This window comes from Podarcis liolepis (assembly GCF_965112155.1).
Source record: "Podarcis liolepis genome assembly, chromosome: 14".
NCBI lineage: Eukaryota > Metazoa > Chordata > Lepidosauria > Squamata > Lacertidae > Podarcis > Podarcis liolepis.
This window is the reverse complement of record NC_139569.1, coordinates 43,348,526-43,365,073: the sequence shown is the minus strand read 5'-3', so window position 1 is coordinate 43,365,073 and position 16,548 is coordinate 43,348,526. Positions and strand designations below refer to the sequence as shown.

Sequence of the window (16,548 nt, the reverse complement as noted above, 5' to 3'; positions counted from 1 at the left end):
CTTCAGACAATGCTGGAAATGGCATGCTTTGCCTGAAATGCTTTGTATGAAAAACAGTACACACAAGGGGAAAATGTTTCCATTTTAATTCCTTACACCGCTACAATTGTCAGTTCCTAGACCTGGGAACAAGCTTGAAACTGATTAATGCTCATGTCTTGCAATTACTCAAGGCTATCTGAAGCACTCCCATGTCAAGACAAAAGAATAATTTTTGCTGGCCATGTTTTTATTTGTTTCTCTTTAAAACAGGGGTGCCAATGATACATAGTTTCCCAAAAACAAAAACAACAAAAACCCAGAAGGCAAAACAAACTGTCAGAAGACCGAGATGCTACATGCTACATTTAACCTAATTATACTCATGCTTGCTTTGGGGATGAGACAAAGGGCATCATTCAGTAAAAACATACAGTAAAAACAAAATGTCTGGCCATATAGAACTTTCAACCTACAGTAATGTTGTACCTTAATTGCTTCCATGCACACAACTAACATTACAAAAATTGTTCTTAAAAAATTAACACAATTAAGACTTCTAGGAGCATTTTATAATAAAACAATTCCTAATTTCTTTGTAGAGAGAGATCAAGCACCTCCAAATTGCAAATTCCTATACACAGTGAGTGCCTTACTTGAAGTGAAATCTCTTTAAAAACTCATATGGATCACCTCAGAATAAGGGGATGTTATTTCATCTCTATTTCAGCTATGTAGGCAATAAACCACAGTGCTAACAAGAACTTTATCTGTAAAGCAAGTTCAATTTTTTTTTTACTTTCTATCATGACAGAAAATATAATTTGCTAAAATAAATAAAACGCTGCATATTAACATTTCCACTATAAAGAAGGCATACCAGAATATTTATAAATATTGAATGATTTCTCCATACCACCTACTACAATAATGCTGGCTAAATAGATGTGCATTATGAAAAGCACTATGGGTGGTTAATGTTTTGCCACATACTGCTGTTACCTTGAGGTAGATAACACATGCGTACCAAATTCTGCATTTATTTTTCAGTTGCTGCTGGTATCATGTGTCTAAGAAATGTGTACAGTATGAAAAATTCTAAAATACATATGAATGAAAATGTTTCAGGGAAAAATAGATATTTTCATGCAAATATGTATAGTCTCACTGTGTAATTTTCAAGGCAAGATTCTTATTTTTTCCTCTGCAAAGCATAAACTGTTTAAACTGAAGAGTGTTTCTACTTCGTTTAGTGCATTTTCTTCTTGTTTCCTCCTGCAATGTGCATTGTTTTGCTCTGTTCTTTACTTTTGTGTGCAAATGACATGCCAGTTTTTTAAAAAAAGGAATTGTCATGTAAATAAAGTAATTCTGGATTGTAAAAACAATGGTAAACAGAAAACTAAGGAAATTCATACCAAAGTTAACATTATCTGATTTCAAGTAAAAAAATTACTTACAATAAAAAAGAACACACATTTCATGAATACAAAAAGAAATGTCTGCCGTTTAGTTTAGGTGTTTCAGAATGCTGCTGTATGTTTTGTGGGGAATCTGAGGAGATGATTTCATAGCAGACGGCGTTAGCGTGGCCTGTATGGATTTAAGTGGTGACCCAACGGGGCTGTGAAACTGAGGAATACCTATCGCTTCAAGGTGCTTGTTAAAGAGAAATTCCCCACTATTGCTTAAAAAGCTCCCCTCTCTTTCTTTCTCCCCAAGCTTCCCATCTTCTACTGGCTCAGTTTCTAGCATCTCAGCACCTTCCTTCTTGCTAAAAAACCTGTCCAGGTAACTGGTGTATGGATTCTCCTTCTCAATCTGCTCATCCTTTCTGACTTCGCAACAAAACTGGTCTATGAGGAAACATTCCTCCCCACCATTTACGAGCTGCCCATCCCATGAATTTTGGTAAAGAGCTTCCAATTGGGCCAAGTTGGCCATTCCTTTCTCCTGCTTCTCTCTGCTTACTGACTTGGATATGCCTTTCGACTCTAGGTGGGACACTGAGCTATTCAAGTCATTTAATTTGTCAATATCAGTTGACTCGTGCTGCAAACTAAGCTGAATAGTTCCCGCAATAAACGAATCAAAATCAAACCCTTGATTATTCTCCTTCTCTTTTTCTGCAAGCTGTGAGGCTTCCTCAAGAGCTATCTGAGCTTTCACCAATCCATTCCTTTCACATTTTGACTTGCCTTTTTTATCTGACTTCTCTTTGCTCTGCTCCTTCCAGTTGGAAAGATCTATGATAAGCTTGGGCTCATAGTAATGGTTCACTTCACTCTCTCTCCAGACCAGATTATCTAGGTATGAAGAGGACCTCATTTTGTAATTACAAGTGTGGCTACATTCCAGATCACAGTACTTGTTTTCATGATGATCTGGATATTGCCAGCAAGGCTCAGTAGAAAAGTGGGTATCAAACGCTGGATCCTCTAGGTACTTTTCACGATCGCCATCCAAGTATTTGCGAGGGTCTACTTGTACTTCTTCCTCATCAGTCCCATCAGAAAGAGCCTTTGGATCACGCTGAACTTCATCAGCTTCAAAATTGCTATGACTAGGCCAGTCATGGTCTGAAAATTGACTGTCATGATATCTGTAATATTAACGGCTTATGTTAGTAAATTACAGGCATCCACTTGCTTACATAGTGCAGAAGAGTCAAGACAGATAACAGCAATGAAAACTAGGAATAGCCACTCATTTTAGACTCAATGGTATGGCAAGTCAACTGGCAACTTCCCACACTCTTCAGAGAGCTTTAATTTTGAAGCTTTTCTCAGTGACAGCAGAACTCATTCCTTAGCATACAATTTGCGAAAGGACTGCATCTTCATTTAAGGTGATGTTAACATTTCAGTGTCCTATTTCAGTTGCAGATTTCTTAGCAGAAGGGAGAAGAGGAACCTTGACTCCCAACAATCATCTCAAAAAAAAAAATGGTTTGTTTTTTTTAACTGCTGCATTTAGCCTTAACCTGAAACAGCAACAGTTCGAGAACTGTTTCAAAATTACATTTAGATAATGCTCCCAAATATTGGCTGGTGTCATCAATCAGAGTTATAAAGTGCAAACTCTTATGATAACGAATTTGTGACGCTTCAGTGACTACAATGTTAATTTTAATAAATGCTCACAGCAAGGTTTCCTCCTCATTGGGGTATTCACATCTTGGTTATAAAATGGAAGTCAACATATTTGGGGAAGTACATTAACAAAGATGCCACTATTCTGGAAAGTCACATTATTTTCCCAATACATATTTTGCATTGGAATGTACAAGATGCTGCTCATCATTCTGTTCCAGAACTAGCTACAGAACACCCAGTGCACATGGACTTTTATCCCCTTAGCTGGTCAGCTGAAGCTAATGGGGTAGGTGGTTTGGGACACCATGCAAATGGTAGCAATTAATTATAATAATTAGAATGGAGAAAATTCTAATCTAATTTATGGGGGCGGGGGGAAAATAAGAAGAATTTATGCTCCAAGATCCATTTCCTCCTCATCATGGAAATGCTTCTCCCACCTCACAACATTCCATCACTGTTAAAAGAAGAAATCAGCTGGTGTTTCAGGCACAGTTGCAACGTACAAACAGAATGATTTTGAAGCTGTTTACCTTTCCCAATTATAGATGTGGCTGTGACTTTCGTCCATGAGCAGAATATCGTCCACCTCGTCCTCAATGTGGAAAGGATGGCTTGAAATGGGCTCATCAGTTGGAAAGGAGTAAATACTCATATAAGGATGGGACAAAGCTTCTTCTGCTGTCAATCGATCCATGGGACTAAACGTCAGTATTTGTTCCAGGAAGTCCAGTGCTAAAGAGGGCAAAATAAATAGCTGTTTGTTTATCATTCTCTAGTAAGATAAAGTATGAAATGCAAAAACAATGCTTACATTCTTTGTGGACAGGTCTTAATTATTTCTATTTTCTGAGCACTAGAACCAAATATTTAGTAGTCAGAAAAAATGATTAAAGTGCCAGTACTATGCAGAAGCAAGGATTTTTTCTTATTTTTTTCTGCCTTTCCCTCATTGTGGAACCTCACTGGCTCCACTTCATTGCTTGTAGAAGACTATATGATTTGTATGATTGCAAAAAGAAAGCACTGTAGTGTTTTTAGCTCACTTCTACAAGCAGCAATGACTCTGATAGAGACAACAGAAATAAGTGGGGTGGGTGTAAATATGCCAGGCTTGTAAATACTGTAGTTACTTGCACCTGGTTCAGTATGAGAACACAGAGTTACATCCTAGCAGCTACATAGGTAAACTTTATGAAGGACAGCTCTTTTGTCTCTTTTAGGGCACAAATCACTAGTACTTCCCCATGAGGGAATGCAAGAAAAGCTTCCTAAGATTATACACTTTTGTGGACTTGTTTGGACAAAATACATAGTGTCCGCAGTAACAGCCATCAACGGTTTCTACTACCCACCATGATTATACATTTTTTCCCAACCAGCGCAATTCACTAGGGGACTAAGCTCTCAGCCTTGAACTGCCTGGTCTGATTCTCCACGGAGTTTCTGTTTAACTCAGCAAATCAGACAGCTCAAGGGGAAAAATGATATTCCCACAGAACACAACCCTTTCCCAAGAGGACTCAGGAACTGGTATAATACAACACACACAAAAACAATTCAATCCACAATTCACTGGAGATTGTCTTGCCCCCAACATGTGTGGAAGGCAGTGTTCATGGCATGCACTAACAGCCTGAGATGTAGATGCCGCTCTTGCCAAACCAGCTCTCTGATGACAAAAAGGAGGAGGGAGGAAAGAAGAAGCCAAATTACCTTCAGGGCTAATGCCTGGGAGGAGCTGAGTTAAAGGTTTGTGTGGCTCAGTCATATCATTTTTAATGTAAACTGGGATTACGCTAAGAAGTTCCTGACGATCTTCCTCATGTACAACAGGAATTGATTCTAAAATCAGCTGCATCTGTTCAAGTTCATGGGCACCTAAATGTGAAGGCAAAAAGCACATCAGCCATGTTCCAGACACCCATTTATTCATCAACACAGCTAAGAAATTCCTTATACTGCCATAATCGGTCCCTCTATGTACAGTGGTGCCCCGCAAGACGAATGCCTCGCAAGACAGAAAACCTGCTAGACGAAAGCGTTTTCCGTTTTTGAGCTGCTTTGCAAGACGATTTTCTCTATGGGCTTGCTTTGCAAGACGAAAACGTCTTGCGAGTGTTCTGATTTTTCCCCGCTTCCCCCCTTTTTTCTAAGCCGCTAATAGCCTTTTAGCCGCTAATCCGCTAAGCCTTTAATAGCCGCTAAACTGCTAATAGCGCTAATCTGCTAATAGGGTTGCTTCGCAAGACGAAAAAACCGCTAGACGAAGAGACTCGCGGAACGGATTAATTTCGTCTTGCGAGGCACCACTGTACTAAATCCAGGCTTTAGGGGGAGAGTGTAGTTAGTTAGGTAGTCAAAGTAGCAGTACCCACACACATCACAGGCATAGAAGAATACCAAGTATAGAAGTAGTACAACAAACATTGGGGGAAGGGGTTTAAGTGTGTGGGCAAGATCCCCAGAAACAGCCCACTGGGGGCTGAACATGCTCAGTTGCCACAGAACTATAGTTGATTGACTTGGGGGCAAGAAGCAGTGGAATGCCTGGAATCCTGAACAGCAACACCCCAAACTGGAACATTTTGTTGCAGCCTCTACTCACAGGACTCTCATTTACTACCCTTAGAAAGAGTTAATAGACGTTTCCCATGCAAACTCCAGAAAAAGCTATCACAGTTACCTCTTCCTGCCATTAATTAGTTACAGACTCTAGTTGGCCATTAGGTTTAACTCTTGACTTAAAAACAGGTTCCTCTACCTTAGTGGCGAGTTATCATTTTCCAAATTAAAATGCCCCCAAAGCAAACAGAAACACCACCCTGTAACACCCCATTCCTTTCCAACATTTCCTTGTCAGTCATTAGTTCAAACAATACATGAAATCATGAAAAAGATCTGCATCATTTTCTGTACATTTCTCAATCTGTAGTATCAAACAGGTACCAACTAACCTATTGGTCATCTTGATATATAATTATTTGCTATTAAAATGTTCCAAGACGGAATTGCTAAGGATTTCAAAACAGCTGTTAATATGTCACACCTCTAGGCACGAACATTCATGAATGGATTAAAAGCATTGGCCACTTTCATTCCAATAAGCTCTTTGGTTTTCCAAACTGAAGTTTTACTGGCTACATCAATATAACGCACAGAGGTCTTATACTTAAGATGACAGGTTTGCACCCATCCTTCTCCACCAACCTGCAAAGAGAGTTTTTCCTGTGAGCATTTCAGCAAAGATGCAACCTGCAGACCACATATCAATGGCTTTAGTATAGTTGTTGGGCGATAGCAAGAGGCGAGGTGATCTGTACCATTTAGTAACCAATCCTTCGGAAAGATGGCCCTACAGAAAGAGGAAATTTTACTTGCATTTGATTTATCACATTTGTAGCCTGCCCTTCCTCCAAGGAGCTCAGGGCAACATATTTGGGGTGATTTCATTTTCACCTCTCAACTCTGGAAGGTTGAGCAGCATGGAGAGGTTTGAAAGCCCTTTGTAAACATCTCCAAGCAGCTCCTTTGTAGGAAATTTGTAGATCTTTGGCACCACCAAAGTCTTGCTGGCTTTTACTTTGGTTTTATTCTGATGGATCTTTTGTTTCTTATTTTATGCCTGTATTGTATTGCCCATCTTTACGTACCTTGTGAGAATAATGAGGATCCATGATCCGTGCAAGGCCAAAGTCACCAATTTTCAGCACCAAATCTTCAGTATTAATGAACAGGTTAGCTGGCTTGAGATCTCTGTGCAGAACGTTTGCAGAGTGAATATATTTGAGCCCACGTAGCAGCTGGTACATGAAGAGTCTGGCATGTTCTTCCAGTAATGGCCCCTGCTCTAGCAGGTTAGCCAGATCTGTCTCCATGTATTCTTGAACAATGTAAACACAGTTCAGTTCTGTAAGAGAGCCTACATCATCTGTCAGTTGACTTCCGTTGGGACCAAGGATTTCAAACACCTTGACAATGTTATCATGGTCAAGTCTTCTAATAATTTTGATCTCACGCAGAGCATGTTTAACGCTCTGAGGATCTGTCAGGACAATTTTCTTGACAGCCACTCGTTTGTCACAGTCATTATCGACAGCAGAAAAAACTAAGCCATTGCCACCACAGCCCAAAGGTTTCAAGTCCATATACCGAGAACCTACATCGAAACCATGAATGTTCATTAGGCTTTCAAACTTCTCTGCCATTATGTTGAAATTCTTTTGTGTTGTTGTTTTTTTTCCTTTTAAAACTACTGAGTTTCTGCAAACATGTACAGATGCTTCCACTGGTATATGAAGGGTCTTGCAGAAAAAGAGAAGAAAAACTTCAGGTTGAATGCACGATAGTTTTCTGACACTCTCATTGCATTGCCAGTCAGGCCCGTTGTATCCCCGCTATAATTAGAACTTGAGCAAAGATAGAGAGGTTGCAGCATTCATAGTTCAAGGAAGGTGCAGCATATCCGCAGACATTAAAAGGAAATACAAGGAAATCAAACGGAATGAAGTGACATACTATAGACTCCACTCTACTGTGCTAAACTGCATTTAACGAAAATGTGAATAAATATGCACGTAATAGGCTTCTATTAACATCCTCCTCACAGTGCAGATACATTCAGTGTTGGACTGGTCCTGAGCAGCTTCATTCTATGGTGTTAAATAAGCACTTTTCTCTCCTCTTCCTTTCTTCTTTTCTTTTCTTTAGTTTGTCAAGGAAGAGGCAGCTTACAAAAGAGGCTGTTAGTTAATGATCAGGTGGCTCCAGCTCACCACAATCACAATCAAAGCTACCATCCATCTTGTTCTGTGAAAACCTGAAGAAAAAAAGAAAAAGAAAAGCCATATATCAGCACTCCCAAACCATACATACTTTTCAAACAAAGAGTGTTTAACAGTGCACTCTTTCATAATTGCTTGCTGTGCACCAGAATGTAAAATACAGGGGCAGAACTAGGCATTACGAAGCTTTTGATCTACTGGAGAAACCAGAACTAAGGCTCATCTCCTTATGAACATGTTGCTTCTGGTTCATCAAGAATTCTCCACCCCACACACAGTAAAGAGAGGCTCTTAGTTGGTAAAGTTCTCAAATTTCTTCTTTACAAGCAAGTTGATATTCAACTACAGTGGTATCTCTACTTATGCGCACCTCTCGTTATGTATCCTTTGGGATACGCACGCGACAAACCCGGAAGTATTTTTCTGGGTTTCGTCATGCGCGCATGCACAGAAGCGCTCTACTGCACCGCGCGCATGCGCAGAACAAGCACCTCTGGTTGTGAAAACCTCGGGATCCAACCGGAGCTCCAGAACGGCTCCCGTCCACAACCGGAGGTACCACTGTATCTGGTAGGAGCTTAGAGTTGAGGCTTCAGCTCACTGGTGTGTGTTTTTGAAAGGGAAGTTTAAGAAAAGCTATTGAACTACCAAAGTGGTGCATGTACTTAAAGGAAACTTAAAAGGAAACTTGCGCCTCTATGGAGGAGCATTTCATACTTGAAGATAAAGTCTGGAAATAAATCTGAAAAACTAAACATGGGGTACAAGAAGCAAAAAAATTCAAATTCTTCAATTTGCTGTTGATTCATTAAGTTATGTATCCATATGCTTTATGAATGTATCCAACATAAAATATAGAATCTTGGTTAAAACATCTATGTGGTCTCACCCTAGAATGGAGCAAATTTTACACTGTTTATGATATTTATAGTGCTGCTATATGGTGGCAGAAGCTTGCAGGAAATATGAACATTGAGATAAAGTACAGTAACTATAAGCTATGTTATGTGAAGAGGCCATATTACTTGGAAATATTGCTGTGGCTAGAAAGAACTTTTATTTATTTTACTAAATTTCAAACTAAGTGGGTTATGCTTGAGTGAAATATTAACCCCTCCCCCCACTATTCTCTTACACAAATAAATTCACTCTTTAAGCCAGGGGTGACTAAATGTCCTTGAGCTGAGGACCAGAATGACCCATGGTCAACCCTCTGTGTATGTTGAAGTGTGCATGGCCAAAGTGTAAAAATGGTCATATTTTGGAAGTTGAGGTGGGGGGAGGCCACACAAAAATTAACACCACAGCATCACAGCTGGGAACCTATGGGGATAGCCGTAAAAAAACCAAAAATATTTTTCAAAGCTAACATATTTTTTAAAAAAATATGGGGCCACAAAGGTGTTTTTTTTTTTTTTTGGAATTGTGACATCACAGTGGGACACCAAAAGTACCAGTTTTAAACATCTTTTTTTTTTTAGTCATAAATTTGAGGGGCCACAGCAACCTCTTGGGGGCAGTAAGGCTGCCCCTACTTTAAGGTATATCAACCTTTCAGGTTAGACACACAGCTTCTCACAGCCTAGCTGTGAGAAATGATATGATATTATTTTGGAAATCTTTAAATTGTGTTTCAGTATTATCAAGTAGGTGCCTATTTCTCTTTATGTCCAGAGTTTTTGCATCCAGCTACAGTCCTCAAAGTACATATTTTGAAATGCTCTCACTGACGTCCATTTGAGGCCTACAAAATTACAGTGGTACCCCTGGATGCGAACGGGATCCGTTCCGGAGCCCCATTCGCATTCTGAATAGAACACAACCCGCGACTGCACGTCTGCATGTGCGCGGCTTGCGATTCGCCGCTTCCGCGCATGCATGTGACATCATTTTGAGTGTCTGCACATGCGGCGAAACCCGGAAGTAACGCGTTCCATTACTTCCTTGTTGCCGCGCAGCATAACTTGAAAACGCTCAAACTGAAGCATATTTAACCCGAGGTATGACTGCACTTTGAAGAAATACATCTGAGGATAGCAGACTTAAAGAAATGTTTAATTATCTCAAGAGTGAAATGCTGAAACTGTTTTTGGCAACAGAAGAGAAACCGTCTCTCAACAGTTTGTAGCTTCTAGCACGAGAATTTGTTCAAACTATCACCGAGAGCAAAACTGATCACTCAGTGTTGGAAGGAAAGGTAGTATTTGCTACAATTTTTTCATAATAAAGATGAAACATGTCCTTAGCTTACAAACAACTTGATTCCTGTTTCAATTGCTAAGCAGATAATCCAGCAGAAAAACCAAAGGAGCCCAGCAAGATATTGGCTTGTAGTTCTGTAGAACTACCCATGATTCATTTGGGTTAGGCTTGTGACAACTTAAGGCTTCAGCTCTCAGCTTTTCACCCAGCTTCCCATAGCAGTTAAGCAATTATGGCTACAATATTAGAGCTCGTCATCTTTCAAGTCGTGGCTGAAATTTAAACTATTAAATACAGAATGGTGCTTTGTCAGAAGACCACAGGGCAGAAAATCAAAATGGCACTTCTGAGTCACAGTTGCATGCTTCAAACGGAAAAGGATGCTATTAAAATTAACTCATTAAGCACACTTTTCTGCCCATTCATATTATTAGCACCAATAATAATAATAATGAAATATTCAAAGTAGCTTTCTGGATCTTCCACATGCAAATATTCAAAATGGCCAAGAGCTTCTTATGACACATCAATATCAGCCCTAAGTTTTAGGATCAGTCACAGCTGCCTTCCTTGAAATGACAGGGGAGGGGAGAGTACTCTACAGGAAGTAAGAGTATTAATCATTTCTGTAGGGCTTTACCATTTTCACCTCATTTACACCTACAATAACCTTTAGAGGCACAATAGGCTGAAAAACGAACTTAAGGGCCACCCAGAAAGTTTTACCACCAAGCCAAGAATTAGAAGCTGAATTAGAATCTTCTATTCCACATCTAGCTGGCCCTCAACAAAACATCTGTAGTGCAACAAGTGCTGAAGGAAAAATAATTTTACACGATGTCATGATTGAAACAGAAAGAAAAGGCAAGTGAGTCTTTTCCCCCGGGTCACTGTAATCGTACCTTATTGTATTCAAGGAGCAAAAATTACTTAGCTGGGCTTTTTTAGAATAATAGGAATATTATGCAGAACCCAACTACCAGCCCCACAACAGTGTTCCTGGTTTACCAGAGAACTACGAGTTACATAGAAAATAATGTACAGTTATTTAGGTTCTGAATATAGATTTTCTGTTAGTGGCAACACATGCACGGAGACTGCTACCTCAATACTGTTGGCAACATAACTCTTTCAAACAGATGCCCATTAAAAAAGAATATACTAGCCTACCTTTACAAGGAATATTGTATTCCACTGATCACCAATGTGCATTACCCTATTTTTTTGTCAATTTCACAATAGGAGCTCCTAGTAAGGCTAGCATTTTGTAATGACAGTTACACAACTCACTGATGATCAGGTCATAATAGCAACTCCTATTTTTATTACAAGTATGAATCTGCAAGTGTTAAAAGAAAGCTGTTATACAAGGGGATAGAAGTCCAATGTCCATATATGTAACTATACAAGTGCTTATGTGGATTCTTTTTTATCTCAGCCACGTTGCACACTGTAGGGAGTGAGTCATCATAAGAACTCATGAAACTGCAGCTCTTTTTCCTCAAACCTCCCACCAAGTCTCCACACATTCCGAAAGCCAGGATATTGTTAACTTACATATGCTCAAAATGAATATATGAAGACACAGCACTTTCTCACCAGAAACAAGGGATCAGTAATTCACATCATTAAATAAACCACTCCTTTAAAAATTGTATACTGTTTAATCCTTGTCTTGATTTGCTTCCCAAAGTTATTGTTTTTAAAAGAATGAACTGCTGAGGGGAAAGACCCCCACCAACCAGCAAATAAGAGGCGTTCACAAAAAGTAGATGGCAGCACATAATAGAAACTACCACTTCTTGCTTGAATGTTTATATAACCCACTACCTTTTCATTTTCTATGCTAGAAAATAATGAAGTAATTAACCTGGATTAAAGGCAAGTGATTTTAGCCACCCCAAACTGCCTACAGCACGATCACCATGAAGTTTCAATAGTTAATCTGAGATTAAGGGCCCCTCTGGTATGGCCCAATGAGGGCTCATTTTCTTTCATTTAGCCTACAATCCTTTGCGCGTGCTTCTAAGTTCCATTGCTGGGACATACTTCTGAGTAAAAATGCATAACAGTATCCTGCAGTTACTTGTAAATTAAAGGAGAATATAATTTTCTTCAAAAAGAGACTTCCAATAGAGCTTAGTAGGACCTACTCTCATGCCTCTATGTGCTTTCTAGAGAAAAGCTATATAAAGGGCTTCTTCTGACTGAACCACACAAACTGGAAAGTGATCCTGGGCCCTCCCAATAAGAGACAGGGAACCAGAACAGCTCCTGCATGTAGCAATCCTGGAAAACCACTGGCAAAAAAAGTTCACTTGCCTGCAATTATTTTGTCTCCTAACAATCCTTCTGCCACAGCCTCTTTGCCACAATGGATATTTTCCTCCTCCATGTCACTGTTACACACAACTATTATCAAACCCTCTACTAGTTGGGTGGGCCTGATACTTTAAACAAGGTCTTGGATGCCACTGTCACAGAAAAATCTACCTTCAGATGCCTTTCAGTTGCCACAAAGGGAAAGGGGTGATGGGGGGGAACGAGAGAAAGAGAAAAGGTTCTGGGGGAAAATCCACAGTTCCATTCAACCGCAGGGCCCCCCTTAAAACCTCTGCCGTTATCATACCGCAACTGCTTTTCACACCACAAGTTGCTGCTTTCCTAGGGCAGTTTTTAAATAGAGGAGGCAAGTGCCCATAAGATAAAAGGGAAAGGGGGCAGTCGGGTTCTCTAGTTCCTCTGGATGAAAAGAAACACTGCAGCAGTTGCTTTTAAAGGCGCAGGGCAGGAGAATGGAGGCCGGGAAATGAATGAAGAGTGTCCTAAGGGCGAGAGGGAAGCCGCAAGTGCCGCAGTGCCTGGTGGCCACATGGGGGGAAGGAGGAAAAGAGCAGACGGGGACAGGCCCCTTTTGGGCAGAAAATTTTGTTTCGCAACGGAGACTTCCACGTCAGGCGACACCCGCCTAACGCATCCTTCCCACTCCAGAGATGAAGAAATCCGCGAACGCGTCACTGATCCGCCCTCGTGGTGATCAGAAAACCCCTTTTCTGTCCACTTTAAAAACAAACAAAAAAGGTCGGCCAGGCAGCTCTCTGCGTGTTTACTCGGAAGTAAGCCTCGCCCATTCCCAAGCAAAGCATGCCCAGGGTCGCCAGCTTTCACAACGCAACCCTATGCGGCTTTTTTTTACACGGAAGTAAGCTCCGTTCGCGCGTTAAACCCACGCTGGAGGGTTATGATCACGGATCCAAGGAGAAGAGAGAGGCCCCTTTGCGGGGGTCTACTCGGAGACGGGTGCGAAAGGGCCCCTGGCTAAATGCCACCCGCCCACCGCCTCCTCACGGGGGAGAAAGTCCCGCCGAACTCGGTGGGGCTTCCCCGCGAGTAACAAAAACCAACGCGTGCCTGGGATCGGGGTGCTGCGAGAGGCCTCGTGGGGGCGGCGTGAATGGCCGCCACGCGGGACCGCCCGCCGCCCCCGAAGCACGTCTCCCCTCGCCGGCCTCCATTGTCCGGGCTTGGGGCGAGGAAACGGGAGACGGCGGGGCTTTTGCCCTTTCCCCGAAGCCTCCTCCTCCTCCTCCACCTCGCTTCTCAGAGGCGGGAAGGGCCGCCACGAAGCGGCCTCAGGGTTTCTCTTCTCGCTTTCCCACCCTCCACTCCTCAACCCTCCGGTCCTCCTCGGGCACGGAGCGCCGGCCGCCGGGGAGGCTCCGCCGCACTGCGGAAGGCCTGGCCGGGCTTCCCCCGCCGGGCAGAGGCCCCGGCAGGGCGCGCGGGAGGCGCCAGAACAAAGCGCCTTTGTGCAGTGGCGGCGGGAGCGAGACCGCTCGCACTGCGGCCCGAGCCTCGCCGCTGCTCTCGGCCCTCCGCCTCCGCCTCCCATGCCGGACCCACCGCCCGCCGCTTCCCCGCAACTCACGGCGCTGCCCAGGCTCATGGAGAAAGGAGAGAGAGGCCTCGGAGCTCCGCCGCCGGGCCTTGGCGGAAGGGTCTCGGCGCCACCGACAGAAGCCCTGCTCCCGCCGCGGCTCCTTGCCATGTAACCCGGCTAACGAGGACAAGAGAAAGCGGCGGGCGGGCGAAGCGGAGAAGCTCCGCCTTCGGGTGGAGCGGCGGGCGGGCCCGAGCTGAGGCGGCTCCGCCTCGCCAGGACGGGGAAACGTGGCGGTTGAGGTCAAGGCGGCGTCGGCGGCGCGCGGCCTTGTCCCCGCTGAGGGGAATCTGCGCCTGAGAGGCTCGCGCCGACCGCTCGCGGCACAAAACAGCAGAAGCGGACGACGACAGCCGGGTCATGGCATGACTGTCATACATAATAATAAAAATAACATGACGACGGCCGACAGAAGGGTGATGATATGTTAAAAGGCCACATGATAATGAAGCGCGAGAAGAAAAGAAATTGGGGGGGAAAGGATGCCTTTCTGTATTCTGGATGTGGATGAGGGGAGCTCACACGGAGCATAGTTGCCCTAAAACGGAATTAAGTGGAGAAATCAGGCATAGGCAAACTCGGCCCTCCAGATGTTTTGGGACTACAACTCCCATCATCCCTGACCACCGGTCCTGTTAGCTAGGGATGGTGGGAGTTGTAGTCCCAAAATATCTGAAGGGCTGAGTTTGCCTATGCCTGACCTAAATAATGTCTGGACAGATTAGGAAACATCCGCCTTCTCTGAAGGATCCTTCATCTCCAGGCCCACTTTTATCTGCAGTCCAGTCTCAGAAGTAAGAACCAACTGTATTCGCTAATGAGGCCTCCTTTCTTAGGGAGTTTAAGCCTAAATACATGAAAAATTGAAAAAAAAAATCATACAATTTTAACTACAGCCTTCATTTTCATCTCCTTCCTCTGTTCCCTAACCTGTATCAGTTTTTATTTGTAAGCTGCTAGGGGCAGGGACTTGTTCTCTGTTGAGACAGAGTACAGAGATAGATGGTGCTATACATAAATTGGGACTATTTCACAAAGCTTGGAACCCCTTATAGTCTGGATTATTTAATCTGAAGGAGGCTTGAACCAAGTCTAGGGATTTTATGGAGTTTAAAACCATTTACAGCAATCTCCATCTGGCACTCAAACCTTTGGAGCTTGATTTTAAAACCAGTACAGTATGCCATTTCTTGAATCAACACAGATAAATTTACTCCTTGAAAACAAGTTTGTTTTTTACTCCTCTTTCAATGCATGCTGTAGACACATCTTATTAGAAGTTAGGAGGAGGCTATTTAGTATTGCCCCCTTCAAATACCCCAAAACACTGTGCCAAGAGCAGAATGAATGATCTGCCATAACGGTGGAAAATCTGTTAGACCTAGAATAAAAGAGATGGGAAGAGGAAAATAAGTAAGAAGAAGAGTTGGTACCTGAATTTGCTTATTATCCTCTTCCCTCCTGACCCTTTTTCTTTTTGAATCCCATCTATTAGATTGTATGTCATTATTTGAATGACAGACCACCTGAAGGGCACCAGCAGAAAGACAGTAGGTTAAACAAGTAAAGTACAGTAAATAAATAAATGCGTAAATTGTTACATAATGGCCCCAGTGGCAAAGACAGTTCTGGGAAGGGAGGAGTCAAATGGCAGTTGGTCCCAGCCAGGCTGATGGAGAGAACTATGTATGGCACAATAACATGGCATCATAATGCAGAGTTCAAGGGTGTGATCTTATTATGCAGCAGTCAACCTGTATGGGGATCAATGGGCTAAAACTCCAATCTTTCTATCACCCTGATTGTGAGGTCAATAAAAAGGTATCTGGGTATGAGCCATAACCTTGATGAAAGGCGGTTAAATCTGGAGTAACTATGGCCATAACCAAAACATATGTGTAAAGTATTACTGTACCGGTTTAACAATCAAAAAGGTAAAGGTACCCCTGACCGTTAGGTCCAGTTGGGGACGGCTTTGGGGTTGCGGTGCTCATCTCGCTCTATAGGCCGAGGAGCCGGCATTTGTCCGCAGACAGGTCATGTGGCCAGCATGACTAAGCCGCTTCTGGCAAACCAGAGCAGCGCATGGAAACGCCATTTACCTTCCCACCAGAGTGGTACCTATTTATCTGCTTGCACTTTGATGTGCTTTCAAACTGTTAGGTTGGCAGGAGCAGGGACCGAGCAACAAGAGCTCACCCTGTCATGGGGATTCGAACCGCCAACCTTCTGATCAGAAAGCCCTAGGCTCTGTGGTTTAGACCACAGTGCCACCTGCGTCCCTTTAGTGCCACCCACGTCACAGCTTTACCCAAATAATTCTGGGAACTAGTTTTGTTAAGGGTGATGAGAGTTATTAGGAGACCCTATTTCCCTCACAGAGCTACAATTCCCAAAGTGGTTTAACAATCAACCCCACTTCCCAGGGGGACTCTGGGAATTGTACCTCTATTTTTTCCTAGCAGGACTCATTCATGACAGACTAAAAAGTAACAGGTGAAGTGCTCCCTGGCATGATGGAGAATTGCTTCACCTGTTGAAGCATTCT

General features: G+C 42.7%; 1 protein-coding gene across 6 annotated transcripts in view; it reads right to left on the bottom strand.

The window, feature by feature from the left end:
• Positions 1-211: 211 nt before the first annotated feature.
• The window catches only part of MAPK6 (mitogen-activated protein kinase 6), a 34,062-nt gene continuing 17,725 nt past the window's right edge, over positions 212-16,548 (bottom strand). The window contains exons 1-6 of one of the 6 annotated variants that reach the window (XR_014519211.1): positions 13,989-14,304; positions 6,728-7,893; positions 5,385-6,429; positions 4,791-5,053; positions 3,608-3,809; positions 212-2,581 (exon numbers count right to left, since the gene is read on the bottom strand). Coding sequence is in view for 5 of the 6 variants with exons in the window: in XM_083475760.1 (XP_083331886.1) it covers positions 1,489-2,581; positions 3,608-3,809; positions 4,791-4,955; positions 6,285-6,429; positions 6,728-7,282 (2,160 nt within the window). In the remaining variant the exon portion in view is untranslated. Of the gene's footprint in view, positions 2,582-3,607; positions 3,810-4,790; positions 5,054-5,384; positions 6,430-6,727; positions 7,894-12,382; positions 13,838-13,988; positions 14,443-15,433; positions 15,527-15,601; positions 15,706-16,548 lie in introns of those variants that run through there. The other 5 variants (XM_083475760.1, XM_083475761.1, XM_083475758.1 and 2 more) reach the window with 5 other exon arrangements.